The following is a 16,410-nucleotide window of genomic DNA, read 5'->3' on the forward strand; positions in this document are numbered from 1 at the left end:
GGAATTTCTCCCTTAAAGTATATGTCTTGAGTGAGATCGTATAAAGCATCTTTTACTATTTAATTGCTGTTTTGGAGCAACTCCGCCGGTATGTAATCAATTCCCGGTGCTTTTTTCGGTTTGAGTTCACTCAGTGCAGTATCAAATTCTGATCTTAATATACTCATCGTTGTCGAACCTCTTATTTCCAAGGTCTCTAGATTTTCTCCATCATATAGTTCTTCGAAGTATTCTTTCCATCTATTTGTTATCTGAGCGTCATCAATTAGCGATTTTCCATCTTTGTTCTTTATAGTTTTATCAGATTGTTTGTTATTTCCCACTACATTTAAAATTTTACGATAGGCTCGATCTGTTTTGTTCCTCTTAAAAAGTGTCTCAATTTCCTTATATACACTATATGAATACTACTCAGGGACTTTTACAATATTTAATTAAAGAATCAGCGTATTTTAAAAGACCTTTTTAGCAGAAATTTTTGACAAAATATAAAAAAATTATTTTAAAAAGATATCCTTTTTGAAAAATATTTAAATTATCTAGAATTAATTTACCATTACACTATACATTTAATTACAACCATTATTATAAATACCGTCTAGGTATTCATGATTATAACTACTACACATTACCTTATCTTATTATTGTTAGAGTCTGTGTTTCATTGGATTTTATTAAAATTATCGAAATCAACATATTACCACAGATAAGATCTGAGCTATTACCACTTTTTCGCTTGATAACAGCATCAAATTATAATTTTACAAATGTTTTCGGCTGGTAAAGGAAAGCTGTTTGGTATCATATCCTTAGTACATATTGTTAAATTATCCAATTTTTCAAACAAAACCTACTATAAATCAAAAAGTTTCAGTGTATTTAGATTTGCAAATCCGACATTTCAAAAAATGTCGGATGAAGTAATTAAAGCTAAGACTGCTGAACCAGGTGGAGATACTATTTTCGGTAAAATTCTTCGAAAAGAAATCCCATGCGATTTCATTTACGAAGATGATCGTGTAAGTATTTAGATAAAATTATTAAGATAGATAGATATAATTATTAATTACTATGATAAGTACTGTTAAATCTAAAAATTGATTTGTAACAACCGCTGTTACAATATGACCTATCCTACCTTATTTGTTAAATTGTTTATTATATTTAACAATTTAAATTACTTAAAAGTATCTCAATATTATCAATGAAAAATTAAGCAGTACCGTAAAAAAATAATCAATGAAAAATCTGTTCTACACATGATCATAATAATTTTATAAAACGAAAGGCAAAATTTTTGTTTCATACAATGTTTCCATTCCAAGAAACTGCTTGATTATTTTAAAAGTAACATAAACTCTTATTTATAACTAAAACTTACATTTTTTTTTATTTTTATAAGGGGGTGTTATTGCTCCCTCCTGTAATGTTTTCAACTAGATACAATTTGTCATCTTTTGATATATCATTGAAAAAGATTGACTCAGTGTATATTGAAAAATAACTGAAGACAGACATAAAAAAAAATTATTACATCATAGTAAAATTAATACATTCTCAACTTCATATAAAACTAAAATTTATTTAGTAAGTAATTTTATTTTTTCTAGTTTTAAGAAAATATTAATTATTTTTATTTTAGTTGCATAATTTAATGATATTTATAATAAATATTATATTTTAGATTACTCGATAAAAATATACATGTGTACAATTTTTTTCTAATACTACATTATAGAATTATCTTTTTTGGAACATGTTATTTAAATATCTTAAAAGTGGAGCAAACTTTTTTGCATCAATTTCTTCAATTGATATACATGTTTGAATTCTATGCAGTATGATAAAAGTATAATCCACTCTTTATAAAAATTTTTATTGATAATTACTTTTACAAAATTAAATTTTTTCAATTTAATAAAAACAACATACATTTTAGCTTTGATGCGAAGCTGAAAAGGAATTGGTTTTACTATGATGTGTATATATATCTTAAATTAAAGATAATGTAATATACTTTATTATGATAAAAAAAAATTTCAGATTATTTAGTCTTCACGGTGAAAATAGCTACTGAATGCTATTTTCGTATGAAAATTCTCGATTTTATTTTTTACATTTTTAACTTTATAATGCTATAACTTATTGAAAAGTGTATAGATCAACACAATTTTTTTTAAGAGAAATAATATTTTTTAATGATCCCTTTTTCATTCGACATACTTTAACTTAATCAGAATATTAATAAGGAACTAGCAGATCATGTAGCTTTTGGAATAATCCACCAATTTTTTAAAATTATACACTATCTAAAGATTTGCATCGAAGTGTTTTTTTTTTTATAGTGATTTTAATCACCGTCAGATATCATTATACTTGATCCAACTATGCTATGTCAACACTGTGCCGCGACCCCCCTGTGCTGGGTTTTTATATCATAAGTTCTCATATAGTATTTATCATTATTACTTAAAAGAATAAAAAAAAATGGTATATGATAATTTTTACCTGTAAATTATTTAAAATTTTTGTATTATTTCTGAAAAGAATTTTGACGTTGATTCCAAATCTAGCTTCATATTTTTCCTATTACACCTAGTTTTTGAAATAGTTAAGCAATGATTACAATGTAAAATCACAATAAAATATTTTTTTATCTTTTCTAAAATGATTTAATGTTTTACAAAAAACATGCAAAATTTGGGGTTATTCCATAATCTTTAACCAATTTTAAGTTTTTTTATAGCTGAAAATTTTATTATGAAATAAAAGCTTTACTTTTGAGTATAACTTTTTTTTTTGTTTTACTTATAACCAAGAAACTTTAAACTGCAAATATAAAATTGTATAAGGAATTTAAAATTATTAATTTTGTGTATTTTTAGTTAGTATAAAGCTAAAAAATTGCTGGTATTACAAAAAATACAAGAAAATCTCGATAATACGAAACATATATTGTTTATATATATATATATACTTTTCATTATTGTTTTATTTTGAAGTAATTAAAGCATAGATATAATACAATCTTATATATATTTTAATGATAAATACAATGATTTATTTAGGTATTTTGTATGATAAGTTATTGTATAACTGTGTAAAAATGGAGAGGTGCTATCTTGTCCTTGAATAATTTCTTAAAGATGTACTTTTTTTTTTCTAAAAATGTTTTTATACTTTATTATTTAATAAATTATTTTTATTTATTACTATTATATTTTATATGATAACCTTATAGTTTAATTCTCAATTAATTACTAATTATTAATTATCCCTAAAACAAAATGCGTTAATAAAAATATAAAACTATATTCTGAATCATTTTAAAAATTCCATTGAGAAATCATATAAAAATTGTAAACAAGAAAATGGCTGTTATTCTGTTTTTAAATAATATAATAAGCAAAAAAAAGGTTAATAAAAAGTATTAACTATGATTTTGTACTAAGCGGCAAATGTTTTTAAATGCAAGTATCACTTACTTGAAAGCAAATACTACAAATTTAAAAAGCCTTACTTAAAAAAAAATCAATTAATTATGTTTAATAATTACTATTCTATAATTTTAGTGTGTAGCATTTCATGATATTAATGCTCAAGCTCCTGTTCATTTTTTGGTTATACCCAGAAAACCTATAGAAATGTTGTCTTCAGCGAATAGCTCAGATGAATCAGTAAGTTGAACAACATCCTTATTTATCTTAAGTAGTTCATAATATATATAATTTGTATGAATTTTAGTTGCTTGGACATTTAATGTTAGTTGCTAGCAAATTGGCAAAAGAACAAGGTTTAGGTAATGGTTTTCGTTTAGTTGTTAATAATGGAAAGGATGGAGCTCAATCAGTTTATCATCTACATCTTCATGTACTTGGGGGCCGACAATTAAGCTGGCCTCCAGGCTAACAATCAATCAGTAAAATAAAAATTTAATCAATGAAACTGTAAAAAAACATTATTTTTAATATTAAATACATTAAATTCTTTTTGAATTATAAAAAAAGAAATATTATCTAAAAATTGTATAATGATTGCAATTATAAACCTTTTTAAATTTTCCGACTTTCATTTAACTTTTGTGTAAATATTTTCTTTAACATTATTAAAAACATCATCATAGTTAAAATTAATTATAAAATAGTAAGCTAAGTAGTAGCAAATAAATGTAATAAAGCCTTAACAAATTGAATAATTTCTGATCCACCTAATTTTGATTCACCATACACACGATCAACAAATGTTATTGGAACTTCACCTATTGTAAAATTTAATTGTCTTGCCCGTATTATCATTTCCATTTGAAATACATAACCTTTGGATACACATGATTGAATTAACTCTTCTAGAACTGATTTTTTATACAGTCTACAAAAATCAAAATATTTTTACTGAATTAAATTAAGAAAACAGCATACTATAGTAAATCTAAATACCATAGTAAGGTAACTTTTTTTGTCACTCATTAAAAGTTATTTTTCCTGTTATAGTCAAATTCTTTTAAATGTTCAACAAATCATTTTTATTATAGCATTATCTTATTATATTTTTAACAGATAAATTTTTCTATTTCATGTTTAAAATTTGTTTTTAAGAATTCTAGAAGATTGATTTTTAACTTTGAAATTATTTCGTAGAGTTATTGTAATTCATCAATGAAACCTTTTATATAAATATATATATATATATATATATAGTACAACATAAGAAATGTTTTCACAATATGCAGTTATACCACCTATTTATATATTTTTGTACAAAAAAATAATCTTAGGTACAAATTGATATTTTATTTAAAAAAATTAAGCAAAAATAAAAAATAACTGGATCAATATAAATAATTTTTTAAATACATTATCTGATTCTTATATTAAAGATGTTCAAAAATAAAGACATGCTGTTAAATAAAAAACTAAAATATTGATTATCATATGAAGGGTACAAGGAAAAAATGGCAGTAGTTAATTTTTTTTTATTTTGTGGTTTAAATTTGATAGCCAATTAGCAGTAGTATTAAGTAATGGTTACCATTTGATGAAAAATGTTTTTATTTTGTTGATATTAAAGTGTATTATTATTAAATAGATAGGAGTTTATGACTTTTTTTTGTTCTCCTATAAATGTAAAATTTACAAAAGTATACTACTTCTGTACTCTTCATGTAGCACATAATTTTTTTAATAACTACCACATTATAAAATGTTTGATTACCTAAAACTCCCAGTGAGATCAGATACTTTTGGTCTCAATAATAACTGGGTGACAAAGTTAGCTCCACGACTTACTAACTTTCTTTTAAAATCCCAACCATATACTCCACCATTTCCAATGTATCTAGATCCAGTCACTACATCATAATTTTTTTCAGCTTGTTTCTTTATAAAATCAAGAATGAACTTAGGCTATAAATTCGAACATAATATTAATAGATGCATACTATTTTTCTAATTTTATGTCATTTTTTAATTTTAACATAAAAAAAATTCTTAACTACATAAAATGATTTAATTTACATGGTGTGATAAGTCAGCATCCATTATAATAATAAAGTTTCCTGTAGCATGTTTAATACCATGTATGTATGCTGTGCCTAATCCAAGTTTCTTTTCACGTGGTCTCAATATCTAAATAAAAAAAAAATTATCAAAAATAATATAATTATAAACTATATGAAAAAAAGATTAATAACTCACAATTTTCTTCTTGCCATAAATAGTTTCTAATTGTTTGGCAATTTCTAATGTCCCATCTGGGCTACCATCATCTATTATGATAATTTCATAATCAATCGCACTACAATCAAAGTTCTGTTTTTAATTGATATTGATTTGGATGTAAAAAAAGATTCAATAATATAAATTAAAATATGCCTGAATTTAAACTATTTGTTTTTATAAATACAAATATTTTTATACTGGATTAAAAATAGGAAGTTAAATCAACTTATCATACATGGAGGCTAAATTTTGTAATTGAGTGAGTGCTAAAATAAGGTAGGACATGAGATATGTCCTTTTATGAGATAATTCAATAAAATGTCTAAGGAAAATAAAGTTGACTGAATTCTATTAATTAAAAATTGAAAACTTTTTTTGTACCATGTGATTTTAATAATTTTATAACTATACATTTTTTCAAATATTAAAAAAAAAAATTAGTTCACATAAATAATTTACTTATGAATTTCGATTGAATATTTTAAATTCTGATTAAACTTAAGTCTCTGCAATGATAAAAGTAAATACATTTATTTGTATATAAACTTATTGACATTTTATGCATAATAAAATAAAATACAAACAAGCGATTGTGTTAAAATAAATAAAAAGTAGAAATTTTACAAAAATTTATTTAAAAAAAAAAACATTAATAAACTTGTATAGATTCATTAGAAAAATATTTCTTGATAAAATTAAGACCATTAAGTCCATCATAAGTAAATGCAATGTCTTTTAAATTTAGTTGTTCATCCTTTTGAAACTGTTGGAGCAATTTAGTAGCAATTCCATTTCTTCTAAAACTTACCATTACCCATAATTTTGTAACTCCAAATTTCACAGAAACTAAATCATTTGTAAATTTACCATTAATAAGAGTACAAGCTTTAGTTAACTTTTCTACTTCCAAATATCCAACAACAGTCAAGTTAGGATGCACAGCCAAATATATTGCATAGTTTGATTTAGAAAAAGTTCTCTTTTTTTTAGTATTATCTAATTCTAAACTTATAAATTGTCTAACATTACTTACAGTTTTTATTATATTTTTGTCATTTAAGTTACTATTACAAATTTTTACTATAAAGTAAATAGATCCATTTATGCTTACTTGATTAGCATTTTTAAGAGATATATCTTTACACAAAATTTTTTGTAAATTATCATGTATTTCAGCATGTAATTGTTTAGACCAGGAACAAGGAATTTGAGATTTATAAATACCACAACAACAAAGTTTAGAATTCTTATTTATTATATCAAGAGAATTATTAGCATTTTTGTTATTAATTTTAATATTGATATCTTTTTGGTTTAAAGTGGAATAAGCTCTATAATGAATTAATTTTTGATTTTTTCCAATTCCTTTTATGATGATTAACTTATCTTTATTTTTAAATTTTTTTTTCCTTTTTTTTATAGTAATAGTTTTAATTTCTTCAATAAAACGATTGGTCTGCTTAGGAAAACTTCTTAATGAATAGCGCTTTTTATTCTCATTTTCATCATTAGAAAGAAAACTTATTTTTCTTTTTGAAACATTATTACTACTACTATTTTTCACAGTACTTAAGCTTTGATTATCATTAATATTAACCCTATCAAATTCTATTAAGATAGAATTTTCTTTGCTTGGAAGTTCTGGGGATTGATTGGAAATGTTATCATAATTTACAGGTAATAGGTATGATAAATCTTTAGCCTCAATAGAATTGTTTTGTAAAATTTGTAGCTCTTCTTTATTATTAGAATTTCTCATTAATATGCTAGATACTTGTGATGAACAATTTAAAATTTCTGTAGAATGTTTTGATAATTCATCAGGAGTATTAATTGTTATTTTACTATGATTATTGGACATTTCAAAACCAAAATAAAATTTCAATTGTTCTTTAAGTTTTTCAACATATTTAATTTTATTACTTATGTCATTAAGTTCAAAAATATTTGTATTGTCCGATGTACTTTTAACTGCATCTAAAAAAGTATTATTTACAAAATCTGTATCTATGTTATTGTTGTCTAAACTGTATAATGACAAACAATTTTTTATACTTTTCAAAGTATCATTTGTACAAGCTACACCTCTCAAAACTTTTTTTGAAGGGATAAAATTTTGTTTATTTTTCAAAAACAGGATATCAAATTTCAAACTATTCATATACGGAATAATATTACTACTAAACATTTTTAGATCTATTTCATATTGTATTAATTCAGCACACTCATTTTCATCCATAATGTCATAATTTAATGTTTTGAATTTAGAACATGAAATAGCTTCTTGTTTTAAATTCTTTGCAAGATGAAAATAATTAGAACTTTCAGTAGAAATATTATGAGGTACATCACTGTTCACTGAAAAAGCTGAGGTACTGTATTGTTTTTGTTCAAGATTGATATTAATAGTGTTACTCAAAGCACTATACAAATCATTATATCCAGATATGTTTGCCAGATCTTCTTTAGATATATTATCAGGTAATTCAAAAATTTTATTCAATATTCCTTCAAAATTTCTTTTTGGTTCAGTTATACAAGCTTCTTTATGACATATTTCATTTCCAAGTTTATTTATTTTAATATCATCTAAAGTTTTAATTAGATTACATTTAGATAAATCATCTGATACATTACAGTTCTTCAACTGAGTAAAATGTTCAATTTGAGGATTTTTTTTTATCACTTGACAAAGAGAAGGCTGTAAGTTATTTTGAATGATATTTTCTTGACTCATAGATGGTACCAAAGAAATTGTTGACAATGAGCACTTATTATTTTGAACAAATAATTTTGAGTTTTTTTTAGGGGATTTACTACTAGAAATATTCTTTATATTAGAATTTATAGAAAAAGATAGGTAATCATTATTTGTTGTATGAAATGATTTATAATTGAGTTTATTAGTTTTTAAAGAAATTTTATTGGTTATAGGACTACTTGTAGCTAATAGATCTTTAGATTGAAAATGTTTCAAGTTTGAATTAGAGAGAAAACTGTTGTACTGAGGCATTATATGTAGCTTTGATCCTTCTGAATCTGAATAATATAATTCATTTACTTCTGAAGAAATTGAGCTATTTTGGTTTGACAAAGATGGGAAAAGAGGAATTATTTTATTAAGAATTTTACTTTTCTCAGGATCCATTTTGACTAAAGAAATTTTATTTGATTATCATCAGAAAAGTAGTTAAAAACTAAACTTTTTGTGATACACATGTTACATTACACCACTGAAAATAGGAATACTTAGTTAGGATTATTTAAGGATAAAAAATGTAGATAATAAACTTCTAACTTAAACATTTATTTAAATTAAGTTTAAAAAACACATTATTAATAAAAAATAAAACTTACTATTTTGATTATTTTAATATTATTAATATATTGCTTATAAATTATTGATAAATAATACAACTGAGTTACTATTGGAAAATATAAAAAATTTTCACCAAACAACTTGGGTGATAAGATAAATTCTCTTGTATTCTAAAAATTTTTTAATTATAATTTTAAAATAAAAAAAATTTTAGAACTCATTTAATTAAAAATTATATACATTTTTTTTAAATGTATACTTATATTATTTACATAATATAGTTAAACAAGCTAATTCATTTATCATGACTAGTAAGTAATAATTTAAGGAATGATACTAAGGAATGTAGATGCAGAGCCAACATAGGTTTTTGAGCATAATATAATTTTAGTACCCCCAGGGCTCTTTATTATTTCCTTTTGCATCACAGAACTGCCATTTACCTCCAGCTATCACTTTAAATCTTAATAATTTCTGTAATACTGATCTGAAATTTATTATCAACCAGTCATTTTCATAATAAGATCTATTATTATTATAATAAACAAACTAGTTAATTATGTATATTGCCATTTGAAAAATAAACTTGACCTCCTTATAAGATATAAGAAATGAACATAAAAAAAAATTGAGAAAAATATGTACCTAAAATTGTCAAAATTATTGTTTTTTTATTAAATACGTGGTTCATGATAAATGATTTACCTTTGTAAATACCTATAAAAAATACTTCGTTTATTTTTCAAAAATTTTTTATATTTAACAGGTTATTGTTAATTGTTGAACTATATAAAAAATAAAGTGCTCACACTATTTATTTTTTAATTTCTTCAATTTAAATTATTTAGCTAAAACAAATATCAAAGTAAAACAGAGACAATGAATAATCCATCTTTTAAAATAAAGAGCTAATATCAAAGTTAGTGTATGAAATAGTTACAACTAAAAAGTTTGATGAGTTTTTAAAGCAAGATATTAATGATAAATAAAATTATTATCTTTGTTATTATTAAAAGTTATTAACCAACTAACCATAATAAATTAATATAACTATTAAAATTTAAAACCATATTTGCTATTGATAGTAAAACATTTCTTTATTCAATAGGAAAGAATTATTAGTCAGATAAATACATTTTATAATACACTATTATATGACTAAATTAATAAATTACTTTAAATACCTAACAGTAATAATTAAAAATTAATACATTATATTTACCAGTGTTCTAAATATTTGTGAATTAAATAAACAATTACAGGTAAATTTTCTTTTTCATTATACGTTGGTAATAAAATTGAGTACTTCGAAATCATTTTCATAAATAGGGTAATTTACATAGAGAACTTAAAGTAAGAAATTCACCGAATAAAATATAAAAGTAATGATAGGAGACTTCCTAAAAATAAATAAACATTGTTCCACAGATAGGAATAACAAAAAAAATTCTAAATATCGATTTATTAAAATTTGAAGAAAAATATCGATATTACAGTGTCAATATTTTATTTTAGTTAATTAGTGATATCACAATTTTTCTCTTAATAACTTTTAGTATTTAATTTCATCTTATCTGTATGATGTTATCACTAGTATCATTATATAGCATTAAGCTTTTATGCGAAGCTAAGTAGGTATTAATTTCGTTTATTCTGTCGCCACTTTTTCTCAGCTCTCAGGTTGATTTTTATGAATTATATGTCAAAAGTTGACAAATTTTATCCAGTTGATGACATTTTATTTTTTATTAAAAAAATTTCCCTCATTCCCTGTAAATTGGAGAAATCGCCAAAAAAATTACAATTTTAGATTTCGATAAATGTTGACATTTTTTTAACCTGTTTTTTTAAATACCTTGGGTGTTTCCTTTCATTAGATCTATATTTTCTTAAAAATCTGACCCTTTACCTTCTCCTATAGGAGGATTCAAAATAACAACTTTTGAACTTAAATTTTTTAACTATTTAAACAAATGTTAAATTTTTGTTTTTTTTTTCTACATATTTTTAACTTTTTGAAAAATATATATTTTTTTTATAAATACTTTATACATATCTCTTTCATCAAACATTACTTTTTTAAATTAGACTATTTCACCTTATACAGAGGATTCAACACTTGAAGTATACATGAAAAAAAGTGGAACTTTTTCAACTTAAGTTTTGACAATTTTCCAGAAATGTTGTGCCATTAAACACATATTAATTAAAGATTATATAATATACTATAAGTTGACAAAAAAAATTTATCCTGACGAATTGTCTTCTATATATAAACAACCACCGAAGTTAAAATAAAAATTATTAAAATAATTATATAAATAATAATTATATTTTCAAGTTATAAGAATGACTAATTTTATTGAAATTGTGTAAACAATTTAAATTTTATTCTGTTACTCTAGGAAAATACTATTACAATAATTGCAGATCCCTTATAGATCATTTTGGTATTTTATAAAGTAAAATAGTTTATGATTTAAGTATAGATTTTTACCAAATCAATACTACTCGTTTATTAATATAAAATTGCACCAAAGTTTTATTTACTAATGAGTTGTATTACACTTGATGGTAGACATAGTAAACTTTTATTATGCATCTTCTACATACATAGCAACAATCCTTTTATTAATTAATTTAAATATAATAATACATAGCAATACTGCAGATTAATTTATATTATAAATTGACACCAAAAGCTGACAATGAATCTTACCACCAGAACCGATGCACTTATAAACTGTGAGAAGTAGGCATTTTTGCAAAATATAAAAAAAATTAAAAATATGTGTCAATTGACATAATTGACACTTATTTATAATTTTTTAAACAGACATTGTTTATAATCACTATACACAAAGTCGATTTGAAAAACTTTTATTAAACAGCATCAAACAAGAAAATCCAGCATAAAGGGATCGCGGCACAAAGGTGACGTAGCATATTTGGGTCAAGTATAATGATATCTGACAGTGATTAAAATCACTATCATAAAAAACGCTTCGATGCAAATCTTTAGATAGTGTATAATTTTAAAAAATTGGTTGATTATTCTAAAAGCTACATGATTTCTTATTTCCGTATTTATATCATAATTAAGATAAAGTATGTCGAATGAAAGAGGGATATAAATATTATTTCTCATAGAAAAATTGTATTGATCCATACAGTTTTCAATAAGCTATAGCATTATAAAGTTAAAAATGTAAAATATAAAAACTATTTTCACCGTGAAGACATAATAAAGTATATTACATTAGCCTTATTTTAAGATATATATAAAAGTGTCACTTTCCGGAAAACTTTCAAAAGTTAAATTAAAATGTGACATTTTGAATTCCCTTGTGAGCAGGTATAGGTTCAGATTTATAAAAAGAATATATCAAATGATAGGTAAAGACATCGTTATGTAGAAAAAAAAATTATATTGATTTAGTAATTTTTAAAAAAGTTATGGCAGTTTTAAGTAAAAACAATTGAAAAAATGTTGAAAATTAGCGAATTTTAAATTTGTAATATTTTTGGAGATTTCTCCTATTTAAGGGGAACGAGAGAATTTTTTTTCAATTTTTGAAGGTAATGTCTTCGACTAGATACGATTTGTGATATTTTGACGTATCGTTGAAAGAAATCGGTTCGGTGAGAGCTGAGAAAAAGTAATTACAGACACTAAAAAAATTAAAAAAAAAACACATCATAGTAAAACTAATACCTTCTCAGCTTCGCATCGAAATTAAAATACTCAAATATAGACTAAAAAGTTACAAATCTCTACTATGAGTCACAAAGAAGAGAAAAGAATAAAATACCACAATTTCATGCAAATAATAAGAACTATTAGCATGTTAAAGTGGTGTTAATTCAATGTTAGAAAATGAAAAAAGAAGTCTGTCCACTAGTTAATATAAGTCACGTTGAATTAACAAGGTATACAATCGTAATTTTTCATTAAAATATTAAAGTTACAAAAAAGTATACATAAAATCTAAAATAAGTATCTACAATTAAACTTATTAAAATATAATATTACAATGCATTGTCTTAAAGTTATTAATGTAATTATTACTTAAAAATTATGTCTATCATTGATATTATATCGGAATTATCAATTTAAAAATGAGTGATTTTAAAGTGCATTTGTTGGCGGTCGTATTTCACCCTATCGTATACGAATTAACAAAAACACAAGTGATGCATATGCGCGTAGTACAACGAAAATGCGGACTATGATCGGGAATACTTCTTATTCATTTTACTATTGTTCCAGTTATGAGTAAGTCAAAAAGTGCATCATCAGGGTTTATCTTATCATATTATCATGAAAATTAAAAATCGTAGTGTAACTGCTATCCAAAATCTTTGAATATTTTAATTAAGAAATGAAAAAGTATAATGAATTATGGTTACAAAAAATGATATCTCCCCTTTATTCCAAAAAAAATGTCCACCTCAGCGATGATTAACAAACTTAATTATGTACCTATTATTATTACTCCATAATGGAACATACTTCATTTCTGTAGATGTTGTTATCAAGTATTTCATAATTTTGTTTACATTGATTAAAAATATAACCGAATATTTATTCCAGCTCTATTTAATGCTAATAATTAATTTTATAATTATGCTATTAAAGTATACCTTAAATTTTACATCGTCATATCAATTATTAATTTTTTTTTATATTTCTTAATTTTTGCTACATTTGAATATTTTGCTTAAGTCATATAGAAAGATTACTGTAAATCCATGAGATACATTTGTTATTAATTATTAATTATATTCATAATGTCTGTTAAATCTATTTTAAAAAGTAAACTAAAGAAACATAAACCAAATAAGTCATTTACTTCATCAAGAAAAAAAAGCACCAATGCAAACACTACTTCCAAATGGACTGAAAATTATTTAAAAATTGATCCTGAAACTTCTATTACGGATTCAGTCTACAACTGTACTGAATCTGGTATAAAGTTAAACATTAATGAAAATAATACTAAATCAAAATGTAATATGGTGGAAAATGACAGTAATGCAGATCATACATTGAAGAAGAAAAAAGTAACTTTTGCTTCGGATGTAAAAAATGATAATGAAAAATGTACTGCAGGAAATATAAAACCTTTGAGCTTAAATAAACGAAAAAAATTAAATTATTTAAAAAAGTTAAAATTAAAAAAAAAGAAAGAAAAAAATGCTAAGAAGCAAGAAGAAGATGGAGCTGCAAGTTCTTCCAGGCAAGAACGAGCTATTGAGTATTTATTAGAATGGAAAAATGACAGAAATATTTGGAAATTCAAGAAAATTTTTCAAGTGTGGTTGATTAAAAACATGTATGATTCTATTAAGGTAAAAAAAACTAAGCTTATGAATTGTGTGATTTGCATAATTTTTAAATATCTATATTGTATGTAATTGTGAGTAAATTTTAAAATCATTATTTAACATATGTAAATTATCAAGGGAGAGTTTTTTGGTATTATTTGTTTCTTAAAAGGTGATATTGAAAGTAACATTTTCTAGATAATATTTTCTAAATTATTTTCATATAAATATAGATAAACAAAATAAATTATGTATACTTATCAGGTTTAGGTTTAAAAACGTAAACATTTGAAAAACCTTAGATGCCAGGACTTTTTATGATATTATAAAAAAAAAAACTCACTGGGTTTTGAATTAATTGATTGCCCGACACAGTTTTATCCGTAATTTTTACGGATTTTTAGAGGCTTTAATTAAAGCCTCTATAATTTTTTATATTGTCAAATACTAAAAATAAACATCTGATAACACTGATAGTATTAGAATTAAAATATTGGTTTTTTAAATTTTTTAAACATTAATTACAATAAAAAGGAAATAAATAACTTTTTGTTTCAAATAAAATATTATGAACACAAATGTTTCTTTGTCTAAAGAAAACTTGCAAAAAAAAAAATAATAAACCGGGTTTTTGAAAAATTTATCAGGATATATCCCAGGAAAACCCATTTGGTTTTTTGGATTGGTTTTTTCTTTACAAACCCTGATAATCACATTAATCTGTATTTTTTACTGATATATATTGATTTAAATAACATTTTTTTTTTATTTTCAGATCACTAAGGAACATTTTGATATTTTATTAGAGTATTTACAAACTATAAAAGGTAGATGCCGTTCTATGATCCAAGAAAATGCCAATTCAATTATAACCAAATATTCAGATAAAGAAGATGCAAATTTAAACTCTTTAGCACACATTAAATATCTTAGGGCTAGAATGATAATTCAAACATGTGATTAAGTATTTATTGAGTTAAAAAATTTAAAAATTCAAATTTTTATGTGTTCACTTTATCTATCCTATCTTTAACAACATGAACTATTATTTATAGATTTGAAAATTATGTAATGTAATAATAAACATAGTATACATAGTTGCAATTTAGGGGGCTAGAAGGAACTTTAAAATCTATCATAGCAACCTCAAAAAAAAAAAAATTATTAAAATAACATGTTTATATATATTTAAACATATTTAATCATAAAAGGTACAATATACTTTAACAGAAATGGCTATCAAAGTCATTAAGGCATAATGTTATAACTTTATGCTTCAACTGACAATATAAAAACATTCAAGGGACAGATGTAATATTTTGTCACATCGAAATTTTTTATATTAAGAGCATAAGAAATAATTTGTTGTAACAATATTACTTTTATTATAAATAAAAATACAACAAATTTTTGTTAAAATAATATAAATATTTGATATATATATATACATGTTACATAAAGGGTTATATAAAATTCATTTTAACTTTAAACTTTACTTTTTTAATGAATAAAAAACAAAAATCATCAAGTTTACTTGAATAAAAATGATTAAATCCTAAATTATGTTATTTCAGCATATGATGGAAAGATGAAAATTTTCATACTATTTCCTTAGATCATCAATGGAAACTGTTTAGGATAGTATAAAGAGATGATAATTTTAATTATAAAATTTTTTTTAAAAAAAAATTCGTGAGGTTAACTTAAATTAAAAAAATAGTAAAACGTTAAAAAAAATTTTACTATTACCAAAATGTTACTTTTTTAGTTAATTACCATTAGTTAAATTGGTTTTTACAATAACATACACAAAATGTTATTTAATTTCATGTTGGCTGTGAAAGTGTTACTATATGACTAGAAAAATATTGAACTATTTGGGTTTACAATGAAATGTGATACATTATCAGTGAAACTGATAATCGTATTATGCACTCAACTATGTCTCATGTAATAACTAATGATTTTTAATACCAATTTTATGCAGATACTGACTTACTTAAAAGATAATAATAATTTTATCATAGTTGTATTCATTTTTTTAAG

At 23.1% G+C, this 16,410-nt stretch overlaps 4 protein-coding genes across 4 annotated transcripts; 2 read left to right on the forward strand and 2 right to left on the reverse strand.

Annotated features, from left to right (window-relative positions):
• The first annotated feature begins 720 nt into the window (after positions 1 to 720).
• Positions 721 to 4,058, forward strand: LOC126908596 (adenosine 5'-monophosphoramidase HINT1). Its single transcript, XM_050690810.1, has 3 exons — positions 721 to 1,019; positions 3,573 to 3,677; positions 3,745 to 4,058. The coding sequence occupies exons 1-3, from the start codon at positions 768 to 770 to the stop codon at positions 3,907 to 3,909; spliced, it is 522 nt and encodes a 173-aa protein (XP_050546767.1). The 5' UTR covers positions 721 to 767; the 3' UTR covers positions 3,910 to 4,058.
• On the reverse strand, positions 3,943 to 10,501 carry LOC126908595 (dolichol-phosphate mannosyltransferase subunit 1). The gene is made up of 5 exons (XM_050690809.1): positions 10,259 to 10,501; positions 5,694 to 5,793; positions 5,514 to 5,624; positions 5,212 to 5,402; positions 3,943 to 4,368 (listed from the first exon to the last, which is right to left on the reverse strand). The coding sequence occupies exons 1-5, from the start codon at positions 10,357 to 10,359 to the stop codon at positions 4,149 to 4,151; spliced, it is 723 nt and encodes a 240-aa protein (XP_050546766.1). The 5' UTR covers positions 10,360 to 10,501; the 3' UTR covers positions 3,943 to 4,148.
• Positions 5,805 to 8,998, reverse strand: LOC126908594 (uncharacterized protein MAL13P1.304-like). Its single transcript, XM_050690808.1, has one exon. The coding sequence runs from the start codon at positions 8,863 to 8,865 to the stop codon at positions 6,367 to 6,369; it is 2,499 nt and encodes an 832-aa protein (XP_050546765.1). The 5' UTR covers positions 8,866 to 8,998; the 3' UTR covers positions 5,805 to 6,366.
• A 2,645-nt stretch (positions 10,502 to 13,146) lies between the features above and the next one.
• Positions 13,147 to 15,365, forward strand: LOC126906755 (uncharacterized protein C7orf50 homolog). The gene is made up of 2 exons (XM_050687581.1): positions 13,147 to 14,388; positions 15,140 to 15,365. The coding sequence occupies exons 1-2, from the start codon at positions 13,828 to 13,830 to the stop codon at positions 15,326 to 15,328; spliced, it is 750 nt and encodes a 249-aa protein (XP_050543538.1). The 5' UTR covers positions 13,147 to 13,827; the 3' UTR covers positions 15,329 to 15,365.
• The last annotated feature ends 1,045 nt before the right edge of the window (positions 15,366 to 16,410 follow it).

This window comes from Daktulosphaira vitifoliae, unplaced genomic scaffold, assembly GCF_025091365.1.
Source record: "Daktulosphaira vitifoliae isolate Bord-2020 unplaced genomic scaffold, ASM2509136v1 Scaffold_5, whole genome shotgun sequence".
Classification (NCBI taxonomy): Eukaryota; Metazoa; Arthropoda; class Insecta; order Hemiptera; family Phylloxeridae; genus Daktulosphaira; species Daktulosphaira vitifoliae.

Coding starts and splice junctions, on each gene's coding strand:
- LOC126908596 (XM_050690810.1), top strand. CDS start 768: ATGTTTTCGGCTGGTAAAGGAAAGCTGTTTGGTATCATATCCTTAGTA. Junction 1,020..3,572: donor TCATTTACGAAGATGATCGT/GTAAGTATTTAG, acceptor CTATAATTTTAG/TGTGTAGCATTTCATGATAT. Junction 3,678..3,744: donor CGAATAGCTCAGATGAATCA/GTAAGTTGAACA, acceptor TATGAATTTTAG/TTGCTTGGACATTTAATGTT.
- LOC126908595 (XM_050690809.1), bottom strand. CDS start 10,359: ATGAAAATGATTTCGAAGTACTCAATTTTATTACCAACGTATAATGAA. Junction 5,625..5,693: donor TTTATGGCAAGAAGAAAATT/GTGAGTTATTAA, acceptor TTTTTTATTTAG/ATATTGAGACCACGTGAAAA. Junction 4,369..5,211: donor GATCTCACTGGGAGTTTTAG/GTAATCAAACAT, acceptor TGATTTTTGTAG/ACTGTATAAAAAATCAGTTC.
- LOC126908594 (XM_050690808.1), bottom strand. CDS start 8,865: ATGGATCCTGAGAAAAGTAAAATTCTTAATAAAATAATTCCTCTTTTC.
- LOC126906755 (XM_050687581.1), top strand. CDS start 13,828: ATGTCTGTTAAATCTATTTTAAAAAGTAAACTAAAGAAACATAAACCA. Junction 14,389..15,139: donor ACATGTATGATTCTATTAAG/GTAAAAAAAACT, acceptor TTTTATTTTCAG/ATCACTAAGGAACATTTTGA.